Here is an 18,662-nt window from a genome sequence, read left to right as displayed (position 1 = left end):
ACGGATGGCATCTTACACTGTGTCACTGACACATGAGTCACTGACATGGTACTTTTTATACCACTCACATCATAATAATGGTAAATATGTAAATAATCCCCGTCCAACCGTCCATGGCCTCTACCATACCCAACACACTTTGCACATGCTACACTATTTTTCATGCGATGAATTTTGCATACTAGAATATTTTAGTTTAAATCAAATTGACTGGAGGCTTTACTTTGCTTTCTCATCATGATTAAACATTGGAAGAGATAAATGACTAGAGCCGGAGGTTACTGGAGACGAACGCGTAAAATCGTATTTGCGTCTTCATTGTGGCGAACGCGTGCTACAATCTGCCTCTCCGTACGCTTGAGCTCAAACCCCCAAACCCGAGCGACCAGCAAAAGCAGCGGCGGCGGCCAGGGGCTGACGAACCCGCCGCGAGAAGCTCCGGTTGGCAACCCAACCAACGGCATGGGTGGTATTGGCGTCAGCCCGTGCGATCTGGACAGGGAGTTCGCGCCCCAAATCGCCCAGCTCCTCGCCACGCCTCCTCTCCAATCCGCCCAGGTACTTGCTTTCTTTCCGGCCCCTTCTGTACGACTAGCCTGTTTGCTTGAGAATCCCCTGACTGAACAGTCTCGTGACATCAAAGCTGTTACTCTGGTCGAATATTGCCAAATTTAGGCTTTTCATGGCGTTGGCGTGGTATATTTGGCCTTGTATGGCGGCGTTGGTGTGATATCTTAGGCGTTGATGCGAAACTACGAGAGGGGGGCTAATTGGGTGGTAAAATCGGTGGTTTGATCCAGTGCTAATATGAGGTAATGAATGTGCTGCCTTTTGTTTCTTCATCAGGAATACTATGATGAACTCATACGGTCCAAGAAGCTTGATGGCATTAGAGTGAGCTACAGTGGCAAGCATGGGAAAGGTATCCGTTACTGAGCAATTACTTTAGAGGGCAGCCATCCAGTCTGCTCTTCTCGTGTAAAATTGGCATAAGGTAAAAGCTGGCAATTTCAACAAACCGGTTCTTTCAGGTGTTTGTGCAAATAGGGACTTTGCTGAAGACGACCTTGTTCTGAAGGACCAAATGTTGATCGGTGCTCAGGACAGCCTTAACAAGGTTCTCCCATTTGATTGAAAGTGGATCATTCATGTGGCTTTTATGTGAACTGTTTCTCTGAAGTGTTAAGTTGGTTTTATGTGCCTTTTTTGCAGATTTACTGTGTTGTGTGTAGTTACTGCTTCCACTTCATCGGTTCTATAGAGTTCCAAATTGGGCGTAGATTGTATTTGCAAAGCCTTGGTGGTAGTGCTGATGGCACTACTGAGAGACATTGCCATGGGAGTGATGCTGGGTCAAGTACTGGCTGTTCTGGTGCATCAAGTGGGAATTGCAATGCTGTGCCACAAGAGCTCCTGATGTCACTTATGGATGGTAATATGTCGTTGCCTTTAACTGATCAGTTCTGTCTGCCATCAGTTGTTGCTTGCCCTGGTGGATGTGAGGGAGAACTCTACTGCAGGTTTGTGTTCCTAACAATTTGTGAATTCTTTTTGATTTGCAAAGTGACACAACAGATGATTATATAGGCCTGAAAACTAACTTCTCTCTGCAAAACATATGATATCTGTTTCTCCTCACTATTTATAGTCACTTCAGACCTAATTTCCTCGTAAAAAACTTGTGCCTATAGAACATAGAACATACTCTTGTTATTTTTTGGATAATTCATATAAATGTAATCTTGAGAAGAAAACTTGGTTAAGTGATATTGCAATTTGTACAGCCAATCATGTGCTGATGCCGATTGGGATTCTTATCACTCTTTGCTGTGTGCTGGATCCAAGACTGAACCATTACGGAAATCCGCCCTTCAGAATTTTGTAGGGCATGCTAATGGTAAGCCAGCACAAAATATTTATGATCTGCATCATTATGGCACAACGTCCAGTTTCCACCTTTCATTTAAGTTGTAAACCTATTTTCTGATGATAGTTGTTCTTTATTTCAGGAACCAATGATATTTTTTTGGTTGCTGCCAAGGTAAGTGACAGAAGTATGCATACTATATAGTATGTAGGCATCCAAACATCACTCTAATTGACCGTGTTTGTTTTTCATTTTGTAATCTTGTTCAAGTGATATCTTCTTTTTATATTTGATTCGAAAAGTGCAGTTTAGTCTTGGTCAAATGCAAACAGAAAATTGGGCATCAGACTTAAGAGTTGATATCAGTCACCAATATCTGTCAAAACTGTGAACCTGCTATAGACCAATGCACCAGAACAGAACATATCATCATAAGACAATGATATGAATGTCAAGAATGCTAAAAAAAAAAGAATCACTTTTTGTTTCCTTTTTGTCTTCTATCATTCTAGGTTGCAATCCAGTAATATTTCTTGATTCTCATGCACAAACTTCTGCTTTTATATGTCAGGCTATCACTTTCACCTTGTTGAGATATAGGAAACTCAAAAGACAGCATGGGTCTCATGAATCAAGCTCTTCGCTCCTCATGGAAGCCTGGAAACCACTTTCGATGGGCTTCAAAAAGAGGTAACAAGAATGAGCTTGCGTGACTTATCCTCAGACAACCTGGAGTTGTTAGTACATCACTCAGTGTTACGCGATGCAGCTGTTGTCAAGCATGATATTTGTTGTTCGCTTTTTGTGTGCGATAGTAAAAATTCAATGGAATAGTATAACCTGCAAACTTTCTTTAATAGTCAATGACATTCTCATGGCAAGGCTTGAGTCTTTATTCTTCACATGTGCCAGCCAGAAGGCTAGTTCTGCATGTGCTGTGTGAGTTATGACAAAATCATGTTTATCTACAACAAACTTGTGACAAAAAAAGAACTTATGCTTGCAGGTGGTGGGAGTGTGTTGCATTGCCTGAAGATGTTGATTCTAGTGAAGAAGAATTGTTTAGACAACAAATAAGGGATCTGGCGTTTACGGTAATTATGCAGCAGATAATTCACTTTATTGGACATTATGAAACTAATAGTTCACGTTCTACTGATGGTATTATAGGCCACTTCAATGGAGCATCTTTTTCGTTAATGTATCAATTTAATATATTGTATGGGCAAGGATAATAAATTATATAATAACATCTAAATACATTCACCTTATTCTGTTGTGATGTATCTAATTAGTCACTGACGTGCTAATTTATTTTGCAGTCACTGCAGCTTCTCAAGGATGCAATCTTTGATCCTGAGTGTGCACCCTGTATCCTTTTCAGTAGCCCACAGACTTGTTTGGCATATATAAGTTTCCTTGAAATTATTTTCTTATCCAGTTTTGAAGTTTCCTTGACAATGGTCTAGTGTTTTCGCTTGACATCTATGGCCATATAATTGGCATGTTTGAGCTGAACAATCTGTAAGTGGATTTATTTATTTCTTTTAGTGTTGATGGACATACATGTGATGTCATTATTTTATTTGCACCTATAATGAGCACAAATATCTGTTCTGCATTTGGCATCATAATCATAATATCTCAAAATGCTATCCTCTCCTTTGTTGCAGGGATTTAGTCGTCGCATCACCAGTTGAAGACTATTTCATACACATTGATGATCTTCCAGAGAGTGAGAAGGTCTGTTGATAGTTGGCCCAAATTTCTATGATTCTTAATCTGAAAAGAACCCCGTAGTTTGTATACCTGAATTGCACTGTGATCTAGGAGGAAGCAGAGAAGGTAACAGGGTCATTCCTAGATGCTTTACGTGAAGACTATTCAGTTCCTTGTGAGGGTATGCACAGCTCCTTCTGCAGTACTTGTTATTTGCCTATGTTTGCTCAACAGTATAAATTATTGTCCCTGGTGATTTCTCGCTGGCAGGAACGGCGTTCTTTCCTTTGCAGAGTTGCATGAACCACTCATGCTGTCCAAATGCTAAAGCATTTAAGAGAGACGAGGTGAGTGCGTACATTTTTGTCTGAGCGGACTAGCTCATTTTTCATGCCAATTTGTCGTCAGTAAGGCAGACCTGAGCTGTTGAAATACCACTGCAGGACAAGGATGGCCATGCAGTGATAATTGCTCTGAGGCCTATCAGCAAGGACGAAGAGGTATCCTATTATTTGTTCATATCGTTTCGATTGTGCAGTCAAGACGAGAAGTTTGGCTATGCTATGTTGCACGTATCCTACCGATCTGACAATGAACATTCCAGATTACCATCTCCTACATCGATGAAGACCTTCCATACAAGGAGAGGCAGGCGCAACTTGCAGATTATGGGTTCACGTGTACATGCTTGAAATGCCAAGAAGAGCGACCGGTCTGAAAGGAGAACTCTGCTTGAATTTTGTGGCATTTGGTCGAATCTTCATATAGTTTATTTCACTGGGTAATTTTGAAAGCTTGGAAAATGTGAAAGTGCACAAACAAGGGGAGTTTCTTTTTGGGTTGCAACTTGCAAAAGATGATATGTTCTTGTTCAAATGGATAGTGGCGATCATGTTAAAATGCAACAGCCGATCAGTCGTTAGCCTCATTATTCATGTGCCTTTTCGTGAAACTGCTTACTGTAAGCAGCAGTCTCAAGGGACCAACAGGCAATGGCAATAGCTGCAGATCGACACTTACAACTGTTTTGGTTATACTTGTGCATTAACACAACTGATTCACCAAGTATGCTACTACATATGTTATCTCCTTGCATAGATTATGGGGCACTGCATATCGCATAACAACGGGTTACTAGTATATGCACAGGCTTTTACACATGATACAGGAAAAAAGAGTTCCATCATTCAAGCAGAGAAAAGAAAAAACAATGATGTCCTCCGTTCTCACTAAGCCACCGCCCCTTTGCTGGATGGAGTTTGACCTGCAGGTAAAGAAACAAAATATAAATTAGGGTATTTCTTCTGGAGTTTCCATGTTATCATCTTTGATCCTCTTATTGTTTAGAAGTGTTCCACGTTAATAATTTAGGACACAACATATGTGTTCTACCTCTTATCTCTGGTCTAGGCCTCCAAAATATTGTTCCAAGCTTGGAGCGCTGAAAACATTGGTTGCTATTCTTTCAGGTCGCTGCGGCGAAATGTGCAGTTGATATTTGATAAACCTCTGCAAGGCAAATAAATAGATAGATAAACGGCAAATCAATAACTATCTCAATAAAGTGTCCGTTCCTACATTGTTGCGGCTATTTGTGTACTTACAGCTAATTGGTGAACAATTTCAGGACTTGTGTCGATATGCCAATCAGGCTCGAGTTGCCGAACAAAAGATGTACGGCCGTTCTCTGTACTACAGAAGAGAACCTGCAGATTTTAATAAATGTTATTACGTATTTACATAGCAAATAGCCGATGGCTATAAGCAATACTAGAATATCAATCAGTTGTTGCTTGCAGCCTACCTTATCTTTTATCAAGCCACCACCAACAAAAAGTCCAGCTTCACTCAGGGCCGATAAAACCTTTCCCTGCAGAAATCATTCAAATTCTAAATTTCGTAATAGGTAGTACATATAGAATAATGCAAACACTATGAAATCGAAAAATCGTAGACCAAAGGGCTATTGATTCATGTGCTTCCACATTATCAAAAGAAGAAAAAAAAAGTGTTGCTACTTAACACTTGCCTCACTTTCATCATCAAGAACGCGTTCCATCAAATACACGTCACAGAATTTTGCAATTTCTAGGAGAACCTCCACCACGGAAGGCTTCACTGTGACATGGTTCTGCAAGAAGATATAAATTCATAAGTTGACTAGTCACTAGTGTAAATTGAAGTTAGTTTTGGCATCAATGCAACATCATTACAGCCCACCTGAAGCTCCTCTGGAGATGTTTCTTCCAAAATCACACCAAGCAAGCGGCATGTGAACTGAAAACAAGAAAAATCCATCAATATAGCACTACTCTATAAATCAGATAACTGTTGTGAGGAAGAAGCTAGCAGAGTACCCTTCGTCCTTCGCTTAGCTTATGCCTGACAAGCTGCTCAAGAGTCAGCTGCAGAAGAAACAAGCAACTATCAAACCAAAGAGTTCTAGCAAAACAGCTACATCATCTCAGTATTTAACAAATGAAATCAAGCAATACATTTACTGGCTGGAAAAGCTGGTTGACTGCTTCGTGTGCTCTTGAATCTGCTGATGAACAAGCATCTGTTGTGGTTAAAGTGCCTGGTCGCGATCTAGTGCTGGTGTTGCTAGATGATGGGGCAGCCCTCCTACGAGGCCTCCGAGCTTGCTCTTGAGGAGCTCTCAACATTTTCCAGGCAAACAGAAGTGTGATCGAGATCGCAGCAAGTGTAGTAAGTGAACGAAGTTTCTGAAGCATGACCATGAAGAAATTCAGTAATTCTAGTAACAAGGGCTCAAATTAATACATCATAAACATGCCAGTGGTACGTTTGTTTATGTGTAGCTACAAAAATAAGGCATGGACTTTTTGTTCGACAAAGCAACGTTGTCATCAATAAACGATCAGCCCAGACGTGAGAGATGCTAGATTTGTTTTACAATGTATTCTGGTAGACTGCTTCAATTCTCAAGGGAACCATGAACCATATGAGCATGTTCTTTGGCTATACACTGTTAAAACAGTTATGCTACAATGCTGTCAATCAAGCCAACCATATCAAACACATCAAGTGCATGTGTTGTGCAATTCAAATTGTTGCATTACAAAGATGTAAAGTGTTGCAAGAAAAATGCTGCTGACCTTAGGAACTACAAGTATTTGGAAAACTAGTTTAATAACGCATTAGGCTGAGTGACAAGGAAAGAAAATTCTGACAGCAAACAATTCTCATTCTAATTCCATGATAGATCACAAAGACAAACCATTCTCCGCGTCATATAAATGAAACAATCGAAAAATGTGCATCTTCTTAAAGAAACGTTCCACTTCCGTAAGTGATTCACTTACACCTGTTTTGTTTTCCACATATTGTTCTGTTTTCTATAAAAAAAAAGATGGAACCAAAGAACACATCAAAATCACAGGGGGGCGCACTAATCACCTAAACTTCCGCCAAACATGATCACATTAATCAAAACTCAAAAGGGGGCCATTTTTTTTTGCATTGAACACCTGCAAATCAAGAGCTATATACCCAGCAACGTGTACATGTGGAGCCCAAGCATAGGCGACAGCAAAACAACGCATTACCAAATCGATGATGGTTGGGAACCTAGAATTTTACCCGAGAACAGCACAACACTACCTAGACAATAGTAGTAAAAAAACAAAGCCTTTCCCAAACAAGGCGACGTCTTTGGGCGCCCGGGCCCCACAAATCCCCCGCAACGAGGCCTGGACTGGTCAAAAAGGCGTCAACAGACGGCAGGGGATCACAGATCCGAGCGCGAACCTGGCGATCGAGGTCGAAGGGCAGACGATCAGCGTAGCGCGAGAGGGCGTCCACGAGCCGCCGCACCAGATCGGCGAGCTCGTCGTCCTTCCCGCCCCCGGCCCCTGCCCCTGCCACCGGGGCCGACGCCGACGCCGACGCCATCGCCGCTGACGAGAGGAGAGCGGGGTGGGCGGCGGGGGCAGCGGAAACCCTAGGAAAGCGCGCACACCGGCGAGCGGGGGGACAGTGGTGGGGTGCGAGATGCACCGCACCACAACGGGGAAGAAGAGGAGAGAAGAGGGAGGGAGCTCTGCTTTGCGGTTTTTTTTTTTTTTTTTTTGTCAGGATTCAAGGGCGGAGGAGGCGCGCAATTTGCAATTGAGGGCCTCAGGGCTGTGAATATTTTTAGAGAACCCCGGGTAGTCTGGGTCTATTTGTATTTTTTATTGGACACATCTAACGCATGCGTGCGTTTGCCTAACGCATGGTCTTCTATCTCTCGCCAGATCATTGTCCTTGCCCTTCTTTCTCTTCGCCGACACCTTCTCCCTCTCCGGCGACCCTTGCTCCTACCGCCGCCCACCGCCCCGCTGCAACGAGCTAGGATATCACCGGTCGCGGAGCTTCGATGAAACCATAGCTCACCTGCTGCGTCGCCTTCTTCCTCTCGCTCTGCCGCCACCGCCATGGCCATGGCGCCCTGCCCCGACCTGCCCAGCCGTCTCCACCGTCGCTAGGGCCCCTAAACCGCCCGCCGGCCTCCCCACCACCTAGCCGCCCTTCCTCCCCCAAATTCCTTTCCTTCTAAGGCCTCCAGAGTTTGGGAAGATGAGAGGGAGAGCTCGTCGGAACCCTAAGGAGCAGATCCAAGAGGAGGAGGAGGAGGAGGTGGCGGCTTACCTCACCAGCGCCGCCGCCACCGAAACCCGCCATCACCGCCGGAAGGGAGAGAGGGAGGAGGCGCGTGGGGACGAGGTCGGGAGCGAGCGCGGGCACGGGCACGGGGAGGAGGTCGCCGTCGAGGAGGAAGCCACTGGGGAGGAGCTCGCAAGAGATCTGAGAGAGGGGGGAGGGAGGGAGGTGGAAGAGAGCGGGTGGGCGTCTTGCGTCGGGTGTGCGGGCGAGTCGATAAAAATATGGCCAGGCGTAATTAAGTCATTGCCTTTTTATTTTGTATTTTGGTAATAGTACTTTATATGTTTTGGGGATTTCTCGCTGTAATTTTATCGGGAGAACGACCGCATGCCAAATGTAGCTCAACAATGACATAACTTCACCCTCTTGGATATGTGTACTATGTAGCTACTAGCAAACATGTCTGTGTGTGGAACATACACTTGCGTGGTTACCTGGATGGCTTGTGGCTCAAAGATTTATATTGGTGTCATATGTATCGGTGTGTATTGGAACCAGACTCTGTACCATCATTGGATGCACAAATACGCAGCGTTCTAACCCATATGTGTACATGCCATGAGTTTGGGTTCCAGATGAGACAATGAGAGATCTTTTCATTTTGGGGGAATTGGAATCTACTTAATAGACTAGGCTGTTTGGCTTGGGAATTTGACTTTCATAACTTTTCAAAGTTCACATATAGGCCTATCTCAAATTCATAATGTGGAAGATAAAAATTGATTCTATAGATCACCATGCTATGTTTCTACTTTGCAACTTATAATACACTCTTCAACTTGCTCCCCTATGAAAAGTCCTAATATGGCTAGGGGGGTGAATAGCCTATTTAAAAATCTACAAATCAACTAGAGCAATTTGATTAGTGTGACAAATAGCGTAATGTAAACTTGCTCTAGCTCTATAAGGGTTGCAAGCTACCTATCCAACAATTCTAGTTGCAATGATTACTTAGGCACACAAACTTGCTATATAACTACTCACTACGAGCTCTCAACCTTGCTACTCTAAAGAGCTCAACTAGATGAATGACAATAATAAAGCAAGCTCTCAATTCTAATTACACTAAAGAGCTTGTATCAACTAGTTCGCAAGAATGTAAATAGGTGAGTAGGGTGATTATACCGATGTGTAGGGGATGAACCAATCACAAAATGAAGATTATGCCAATCATCGGGAGAATGTAAAAGACAAGAGACAATTGATTTTCTCGCGAGGTTCACGTGCTTGCCAACACGCTACGTTCCCGTTGTGTCGACCAACACTTGGTGGTTCGGCGGCTAAGAGGTGTTTCACAAACCTCATCCACACGATAGGACACCGCAAGAACCGACCCACAAGTGAGGTAACTCAATGACACGAGCAATTTACTAGAGTTACCTTTCGGCGCTCCGCCGGGGAAGGTACAACTCCCTTCACAATCACCAGAGACGGCCACGAACAATCACCAACTCGTGCCGATCCTCCACCGCTGCACCGAGCCGTCTAGGTGGTGGCAACCACCAAGAGTAACAAGCGAAATCCGCAGCGCAACACGAATACCAAGTGCTTCTAGATGCAATCACTCAAGCAATGCACTTGGATTCTCTCTCAATCTCACAAAGATGATGAATCAATGATAGAGATGAGTGGGAGGACTTTGGCTAAGCTCACAAGGTTGTTATGTCAATAAAAATGTGCAAGAGAGCTCCCTTGAGCCGGCCATGGGATTATAAATAGAGCCCCCATCAAATAGAGCCGTTATACCCCTTCACTGGGCAAATCGCGCTCTGACCGGACCCTGGACACAGCGTCTGGTCCACAGATGTAAGCCACGTGTCATTCTGAGTTAAACTTGAGCCACCAGATCACAACGGCTATTAACTGACCGGACGCTCCGGCAAAACTGACCGGACGCAGAATCCTCAGCGTCCGGTCGTTTTCAGTAAGCTCCCCGAGGCGTATTTCTTCAATCGGACGTGTCCGGTCCACCTTGACCGGACACAGACCAGCGTCCGGTGCAATACCCTCGGTACTGTGTAGACCTGTTAGTTTGACCGGACGCACGCTGCTAGGGTCCGGTGCTTTCAGACTCAGCGTCCGGTCAGTTGACCGATGCCAACGTCTTCGCGATCAACTTGTTTTCACTTCTAACTTCTTCACCCTTGCTCCAATGTGCCAACCACAAGAATTTGCATCCGACGCAATAGAAAATAGGCATTCCATTTTTCCAAAAGCGCTGAATCCATCTCAACCCTGCAAACACCACCTCATTTGTAGATGTGCCAACACCACCAAGTGAATCACCTTGTGCACAAGTGTTAGCATATTTTCACAAACATTTTCAAGGGTGTTAGCACTCCACTAGATCCTAAATACATATGCAATGAGTTAGAGCATCTAGTGGCACTTTGATAACCGCATTCCGATACGAGTTTCACTCATCTTAATAGTACGGCTATCAATCCTAAATGTGATCACACTCACTAAGTATCTTGATCACCAAAACAAAATGGCTCCTATATTTTATACCTTTGCCTTGAGCCTTTTGTTTTTCTCTTTCTTCTTTTCCAAGTTTAAGCATTTGACCATCACCATGCCATCACCATTGTCATGGTCTTCGCCATTGCTTCATCACTTGGAGTAGTGCCACCTATCTCATAATTATCTTGATAAACTAGGTTAGCACTTAGGGTTTTATCAATTAACCAAAACCAAACTAGAGCTTTCACCCTACAATATAAATGCAACACATAAGTACCTCTTTCGTGTGGCCCACAATAATATACAAATGTATTCCATATGTAACCATATTAGCTTAATTAATTCGTGTCTAAATTATTATTATTAAAATAAATTCAATTCTAAAGATTCAAAAGGGGCCTAAGAGTACTGTGGGAAGTAAAAAAGACGAATGCAAGAGGAAATTTTGAAAGCTAGACTGTAGACGTTCAAGAGCATCTTATCGTTGTGTTACTTAAGACTTGCCTTTTTATCCAAGTCACAACTATCATAGTATGTGTCGTATGGTTAAAAGTTAAAACCAAGATATAGGCACAAAAAAAAAGGTTAAAAACTCCATGGTAGCTAGTAGCAACATAAACACTTAGGCCCCCGTTCGCTTCGCTGAAAAAACAAGCCAAAACACTGTTCCGACTGATTTGTTGTGAGAGAAAAACGTTATTCTGACTGAAAAACAAGCTGAAAAAGACGGATTATAAGAGAAGCGAACAAGGCTTTAAGTGGTAAGGCAACAACCAAAGGTGGGCACACAAGCGGATACTAGCTAGAAGTAGCCTAAAAGGAATAATATTCTTCTTCTATCAATACTTTCCTCTTGACCATGGATCTATGCTAAAAAATCGAGGGGCTCGAGGACTTCTGAGACCCAACAAGTGGGAGGGAGACTCGGCCCCTTCCCTCATATTCGCATGTCCGGATAACAGATACCATCAATCTATCGTATAGATTTGTTGGATCATTAACATCATCTATATATAATACTTTGATAAATATTTAGTAACTCACTTAAGTGGTAGAATCGTGGAATAATCTATGATGGTAATGTAATGTACCCAAATAATAAAAGAAATAAGTAAAACCATAAACTCTTGGGCATACTTACTCACCATCAGATTGAGGAGATTTTCACTTCGACCAAGGTTATGTTCCTCTCATCACGCTTTATTGTTGTATATGGATCTCAATTATTGAGGACTTGGATTCAGTATAGTCCTTGGTTCTCAAAGGGAAGGAATGGAAAAACAAGGGGACCGTGGTAGGGGTGTCACCTCTTGATCTTGGGACGGAGCAAGGATGACTGACGATGTTGGCCGGCAGTGCACCAAGAACAGAGAAGAAGGGTCGATGGTGACAAAGAGAGGAAATAGGTGGAGGATTTGGGGAGAGATAGCTGCCCCGGTTAGTGGAGCAGCGGCGGGATAGGTGGGAGTGAGGGGCCTAGGCTAGGGTTCGAGTGGGTGCTATTTGCGTGTGTGTGTGTGAAAACTAATTCCATTTATTGTAAGCGAAGACTATGAGGAGGGATAAAGAGTCCTTCATCAATATCCAAATAGATCTTCAATCTGTATATGCATAATTGTGATCTCCTACTCGTAACCGCACCCAACACATTGTGCACAATCAATACAAAAACTTATGACACACCGGACATAGGGCGCCCCCATTACTGAACCAATAGAAATATGTGTCATGCATTTACTTTCTATAAAAGCAGGGTTTTCCTATGTCAAAAAAATATGTGTCATGTGTGCTACCCCTCTAATCTACTACGCGCAATACATATATTACTAGTCGGAGGTAACGAACAACGACAATTGGTGTGCGGGATAGAGGACCATCACACGCAGACTCATATGTATGGATCAAATGAGTTTCTTCACCAACATCGTCTGTGGCGTCACTCTATGTGTCACAGTGTCCTCATTGTCCCACAGAGTCATTTGGCCTCCCGCGGTGGCGCTTAGCGACATGCTATGACCCGCTGTGGCATCCGACCTCCCACGTAGCGCTCGTCATCCTGCATCTTACAAACGGGCAAAGGGCATTGGCAATCTCACACCAGGCGATGGCATCACTTTGACAGCTTAGACTTCATCAATCAACTCGCCAGGGCACGAGGCTCCCACCGTCACCTTCACCGGCGATGAGGTTTTTCAATTCGAGGGCTTGGGCTTCATTCATCATCGACATTCATTTTTCCGTGGCGACACATGGTAGTGGCAGCCCACCACGACATTCATCATACTGCGGCGGCTAGTAGCAGCCCGCAACGGTACTTGTCATCACGCGTCATGACTCGTTGTCTCACAACATCCCTCGCTCTCCCGCGACACGACACAGCATCCCCACAGCAGCTCTTGACCTCCCTTGACGGCACTCGGTGGCCCATGTGTATTTCTATGAATTTGATCAAGAGAAATCTGACTTAGGAAGCTTTGTGCATTTTAGAATGGAAGGTAGAAGCCACTTTTTTATTTTCTTGAAAACCATGGTCCGCAGGCCACAGCTGACTCTGACAATGGACACTCCAGGCAGCGGCTGAGATGGAATAAGGTCAGTCCCCGGGGGGCGTTGGTGCAATTTGCCGGCCGGGGTGCCGTCCACGCTAAAATGGACTGGAAAGGCAAACGGCGGCTGTTTCGCAATTTTCTGAGCCTGCTGGATCAGCGGCGTCGTTTGTGCTCATCACGCCTCGCTCCACCCCTTTTCTGCACAGTCACACTGGCCCTCTTTCGGTGGCGTTTCGGCCTCTTGTGCGCCAGCTTTCCGAGACCCGACGAGAGAGCTCTCCTCGCGTCTGTCGCGGCGTTCAAGCATGCGCGCAGGCGCAACGCAAGCGTCTGTCTGTGCCTTGGACTCGTGCGGTGCAGGGTGGGCTCAGGCCTCAGGGGGCATGACTTTTCTCGACGGAGCTCTTGGCGCCACAACGACCAACCAACTTACCTAACCCATCGTCTTTACTCTCCCCCCTACCAAGTGTTCGCGAGGGACCTGCTGAGAGCGTTGGTGACTGGTGAGAGATCGATCTGTTTCAGGTAGCTAGGAATTGTGAACTACTTTTATAGCTTCCATAATCCTTCTACGAAGCAAACAACTACTTTTATCTTCTTTTTTTAAGAGATTACCTTTGCTTATATATTGAATGCCATTGAAAGCTATACAAGTCTGGAAACTTGGGAAACCAGAGTGCAAAGCTAGAGTTTGAAAGGTAACAGGCTATCATACAACAAGCAGGTCAGATCTCGGCAATGTCGGAAGGCAAGATATTGCTAGGTTTGAACTGCTTCACCCAACACAGCATGCTATTGAATGATGACGGAATGACCCTCCTTCTTCATCAGCACCATCCACTTCTGCAGAAAAGAGATGTACCAAAGAACAACACTTCAGAAGCAGATTTAGGGAGGCAGCTTCTTCTCAAAATCGCACTTTTTTTATGAAAATTCCAAAGGGCCCAAGTCAACCTTCAAATACAAAAAGGACTACTTTTATCTTGTAACCTAGATTCTACAGTCTATATCGCTGGATTATACTCCCTCCGTTCCTTAATATAAGCCATATAGATTTCTAAAGAAAATTCCAAAATATAGGTACGTATCAGCTCCCACGCCGATTAATTTGAAAACCTTCCCACCGTACATAGCGTATGTCTCAACCAATCTCTTAGATTTAGGAAGCAATCTGACTGAGAGAGAGAAGATGACCTGATTTCCCCTTTTTTCCTCGGTCTCACATCCTTTCCCAAGTCGTGCGTTAATATTGATGCTAAAAACTATATGGCTTATATTAAGGAACGGAGGGAGTAACAACTAAACAATTTGCTCTACCGGTTTCTATCAGATTGCGATCCTAATAATGTCCATCCGGATATACACTCCATCATCACACTGCATGACCCACACGTAAGTGAGAGAAAGAGAGGACACAAAACAACTAGAATCCAGGTTGCCACGTCCACAGAGGCTGCTTTTCACAATCTCAACATGGAAAAAACATCGTTTTGGTGCCAATGGAGATAGATGCTTACCTCATGGACTACCATTGGTCCATTAGCATCTGCAGGGGACAGGATAGTTATTAGTTTCGATGTGTGGCACCATCCACCATTGGCACCGGTTTATTTCAGTCGATGCATCATGCGTGACAGTGACTCAATGACTTGATTTACACTATCGTCTCAGCATCCGTATATGCATGTATATGGCACAACACAGCTCTGCAGATATATACACGTTGGATTAGCACGCACAGTTGCACGCAACGCTGCTGGTAGACCGTAGACGCACACACTCTTAGCCTGCAGCTTGGACAGCTACTGCTAGTAATCGAAGGCCCACAGCTCTCGAAGCCACGTCATCGTGTTGGCAGCCGGCGTGCCGTTGGGCAGCTTCCGGTCGTGCTCCTCGCGGTCGCCGTCACCAGCTTCGGCCGGACGACGACGATCCTCCGTCAGCGGCGGCAGGGGCGGTTTGTTGACGACGGACGGCGCGGCCGTTCTCGGCTTGGGCGCCGCGCTGCCGGGCACGGGCATCAAGCCGTGGCAGTCTCTGCGCAGCATCTCCTTCTCCAGGTGCTCGCGGTACCTGTGGTAGACGCGGTGGTCGACCGCGACGGCGAAGTGGAGCACGTCCAGTAGCTCCAGCTCCAGCTTGTTCATCTCCGCGTTGCTCACGCCGCCCACGCGCGCGAAGAAGGCGTTGCTGTGGTGGCTGCGCGAGCGATGCAGACCAGTGTGAAAGTTCAGTCTAATTTATCGTGGATGATTAATTTGCAAATGCATTATTGACAGTAACTAGTAGTAGTACTGTACATCGGTAATCAATACTACTAGCATTTTCTGAACTTCCAAAACAAAAAAAGAAAGCTTTGTATATGCAGCTTATCATGATGCAGCAGGCAGGGGGCAGCTTATCATCACCCTGTTCGCTTGTTGGTTTCAACCAGCCCAAACCAGCCAACCAATAGTGTTTTTCTCTCACATAAAACCAGCATTAGCCAGCCCAAACCAGCTCAGAAACCAACCAGCGAACAGGCCGCATGATTACTAGGTTCGTCTCATGTCCTTGTCAGAGTACAACAGCCAGAAGCCAATAATCAATTAATGACGTAGCCTGTTCGTTTGAATATGGCTTGTCGTAAACGATCGTAAATTTTCAGCCGGAATAGTATTTTTCTCTCACATAAACTAGCCAGCAGTACTTCTTCACGAACCCGCCAACCAAACAGGAACCAATCGAGAGTACGGAGAAACAGGTACAGGTACCTTTCTTTTCCTGGCTCAAGATTACTCACAAGTATTTTAATTTAACTCATCTCCATACTTTTTTTTCCTGCGGTCTGTAATTATTCTCGATTAATTGTGGTAGCTATTGTTTGACAATTCTGGCCAAGATAACTGATTTGGATTTATTTTTTCTTGCTGGATAAAAGGTCACAAAATAACCATGCAGTAATATTTTTATGACAAGAACTAATCGACAATAGAGAAATTCAGGCACCTTTGCTTTCTCGGCGATAAGTCAACATTTTGACGCCCTTTTGTTTTCTTCTTTTTTTTTTTTTTTTTTTTTTTTTTTGCGGTGTGTAATTCTCGGGTTTTATCATGGTCGTGGTGGCGCGCTCTGCCCTTCAGATTAAGACGGTAATCCTAGTACAGATGCTATGTTGTTATGCATTGACAGCTCTTAATGCTGAAGATAAAGTGGTTTGGAATTCCGAATTCATTTGTACCCCGTTTTGGTAAACCTATGAATCTGAAGCTCCCCAGATAGCATGAGACCTACGACTACGAATAAAGGCACTTGGAAGAACAAGAGGAAGAAAATAAAGGGCACTCACAAATCGTCGAGGACCTTGGAGGCGACGAGGAGGGAGGCGAGGAGGAGGCGGTGCACGTTCCTGGACGCGACGGCGGCGGCGGGCCTGCGGTGCGCGGCCATGTCCACGTAGGCGTACGCGACGACGTAGCACTCGGGGTCCAGCGCGGCGTAGCGGTGCACGCGCTCCAGGTACTCGGGCACGCCGATGCGCGGCGCCGGCGCGCCCTTCGCCGCCTCGAACGCCCGCATCCCTCTCCCTCCCCCTGCCCCGCGCCCGTCCGCCACCGCGTCGTTCCGCGCCACGAGCCGCTGCACGGCGCGCGCCACCATGACCAGCTCCTGAGGCGGCGGCGGCGCGGCCGCGGGCGCCGTCGGGGAGTGGTCGACGCCGCCGTCCGACGCGGCGTCCGTGGGCAGCACCAGCGCCACGGCCGTCATTCTGAATGGCTACTGGTGGAGCTTTCCCCCGTTGGGCCGCGCGCACCACCGAAGCGGATAGGGTGTTACGGTCGTGGTGGGCCTTTTCTTCACTTGGTTTGGTTTGGATGCAGACAGATAAGAAGGACGAAAAGTCTTGTTCCAGCTTGGTGCCAATTTTTGTCGCCGCATCATACCAATATACTGCACGGGTGGCGCGCTTCGCCGCGCCGGTGCCTTCTGCATGTGGTAGTCCCATGACAGTTTTAGATTAGCATTTATTTATAGCATATACGGCCGGATGGAAGCCTGCCATTGCGTATGGTGCATGTAGTTTCTTATCACACTTGCAAGAGCTGGTTTTCATCGTGAACAGGAACATATTGTTCCTTGTTGTCATGACGAACATCTTAGCTGAATGCAAGAGCAACCATATAGGTTGGAAGCATAGAGAGAAAACATAATTGGACACATGTGCGTGCTTCATCTTTAAAATGAAGAAGAAACACTGATCAATAACTTCTCTTTTGTTTTGTTGTGTGCGATTCAAAGAAATAGTGAATTGCAGTTATTCTGGCTGCTGCTGCAGCTTCTTTAGTTGTTGGTACAGTGAATTGCAGTTATAGTAAAACAGCCGCAGCAGAAGCTGCACCAGCAGCCGAACACTCTGTACTGTTTTTACTTGGTAACAGAAGTATCATTATTGCTTTAGTGGTAACATCATATATAGAATTCAGCAATCTCTAGCTAGGTCTGTTAGCTATGGACAGCTGCAAGCCTCGATGTTGCACAGACGAAAGCTAAAATGAGAGGGGAAAACAAATGCAGTACACATGCTTGTAGGACAAAGTTGAGAAGTAGCGTTTCTCATCAGTTCTAAGTACTCTTCATCTGAGTACCTGGTGACGACGCTCCCGCCGTAGCCTCATGGGTATTTGCTATAGTCTGCAAAAGATGATCCATCTGAAGATATACCCTGTAAGGTTATAAGAATTTATATCCTTTACTGTTAGGTAGTTGGATGCAGATAAATCCTAATAATATTAATAGCAAGTAAACGTTTACTGCACCATCAAAAAATAATGGCTCATAGCATTTCCCTGTAGGTAACGCTAGATCAATAATAAAAATATGAGATCACCGGCCAGTACTGAAACGAAAATGGGGACATGCTGAAGTCAATGCAATCCCCATGCACGCCTTTTTTTTTTTTTTTTGCTTTGATGTTTTTTTTGCTTGGTTCATCCGTCAATTTATTAGGTATATGCATGCAGTTGGGACTGTATCACAACCTAGTAACACACAAAAATACTAAAACCCATAGCATGAACCGGAGAAGTGAAAGGGCCTAACCATATGAAGTAAAACTCAGCATCAATATTAGTAATTCGTTGGGCCACTGGGATCTGCAAAACGAAAAACAGTGACACCATATTTAAACCTTGAGCAGATCACCAAAGGCATTGAAATCAGGCTCCCTTGGCATACAACCATGAAGAGATTTTGCCACAACTACTCACATGACACCATTCTGACACTCCGCAAATGGAGTTTTCTTTCACTACAATATATGCCACTGGCATGTAATATATATATATATTTTTGACCGCAACACTGGCATGTAATATTGCTTGAACATGACACATATTTGTCAGTTTGAGTGTTCAATC

The 18,662-nt window shown here is 44.8% G+C and overlaps 3 protein-coding genes across 3 annotated transcripts; 1 reads left to right on the top strand and 2 right to left on the bottom strand.

Annotated features, from left to right (window-relative positions):
- The first annotated feature begins 313 nt into the window (after positions 1-313).
- LOC136491503 (histone-lysine N-methyltransferase ATXR2-like) lies at positions 314-4,462 on the top strand. The gene is made up of 15 exons (XM_066487833.1): positions 314-558; positions 847-922; positions 1,032-1,117; positions 1,213-1,520; positions 1,785-1,897; positions 2,010-2,041; positions 2,439-2,557; positions 2,874-2,961; positions 3,190-3,238; positions 3,337-3,391; positions 3,541-3,610; positions 3,698-3,767; positions 3,857-3,933; positions 4,030-4,086; positions 4,191-4,462. The coding sequence occupies exons 1-15, from the start codon at positions 463-465 to the stop codon at positions 4,302-4,304; spliced, it is 1,410 nt and encodes a 469-aa protein (XP_066343930.1). The 5' UTR covers positions 314-462; the 3' UTR covers positions 4,305-4,462.
- A 135-nt stretch (positions 4,463-4,597) lies between these two features.
- On the bottom strand, positions 4,598-7,676 carry LOC136491504 (peroxisome biogenesis protein 22-like). Its single transcript, XM_066487834.1, has 9 exons — positions 7,358-7,676; positions 6,082-6,312; positions 5,944-5,991; positions 5,807-5,863; positions 5,616-5,717; positions 5,391-5,456; positions 5,191-5,292; positions 4,979-5,095; positions 4,598-4,850 (listed from the first exon to the last, which is right to left on the bottom strand). The coding sequence occupies exons 1-8, from the start codon at positions 7,499-7,501 to the stop codon at positions 4,982-4,984; spliced, it is 864 nt and encodes a 287-aa protein (XP_066343931.1). The 5' UTR covers positions 7,502-7,676; the 3' UTR covers positions 4,598-4,850; positions 4,979-4,981.
- A 7,064-nt stretch (positions 7,677-14,740) lies between these two features.
- LOC136493769 (cyclin-P1-1-like) lies at positions 14,741-17,068 on the bottom strand. Its single transcript, XM_066489919.1, has 2 exons — positions 16,595-17,068; positions 14,741-15,465 (listed from the first exon to the last, which is right to left on the bottom strand). The coding sequence occupies exons 1-2, from the start codon at positions 17,011-17,013 to the stop codon at positions 15,075-15,077; spliced, it is 810 nt and encodes a 269-aa protein (XP_066346016.1). The 5' UTR covers positions 17,014-17,068; the 3' UTR covers positions 14,741-15,074.
- Positions 17,069-18,662: the final 1,594 nt, after the last annotated feature.

Source organism: Miscanthus floridulus, chromosome 11 (assembly GCF_019320115.1).
Source record: "Miscanthus floridulus cultivar M001 chromosome 11, ASM1932011v1, whole genome shotgun sequence".
In the NCBI taxonomy this organism is placed as follows: Eukaryota; Viridiplantae; Streptophyta; class Magnoliopsida; order Poales; family Poaceae; genus Miscanthus; species Miscanthus floridulus.
Note: the sequence above shows the minus strand (reverse complement) of the source record. Positions and strands in the feature narration are given on the sequence as shown.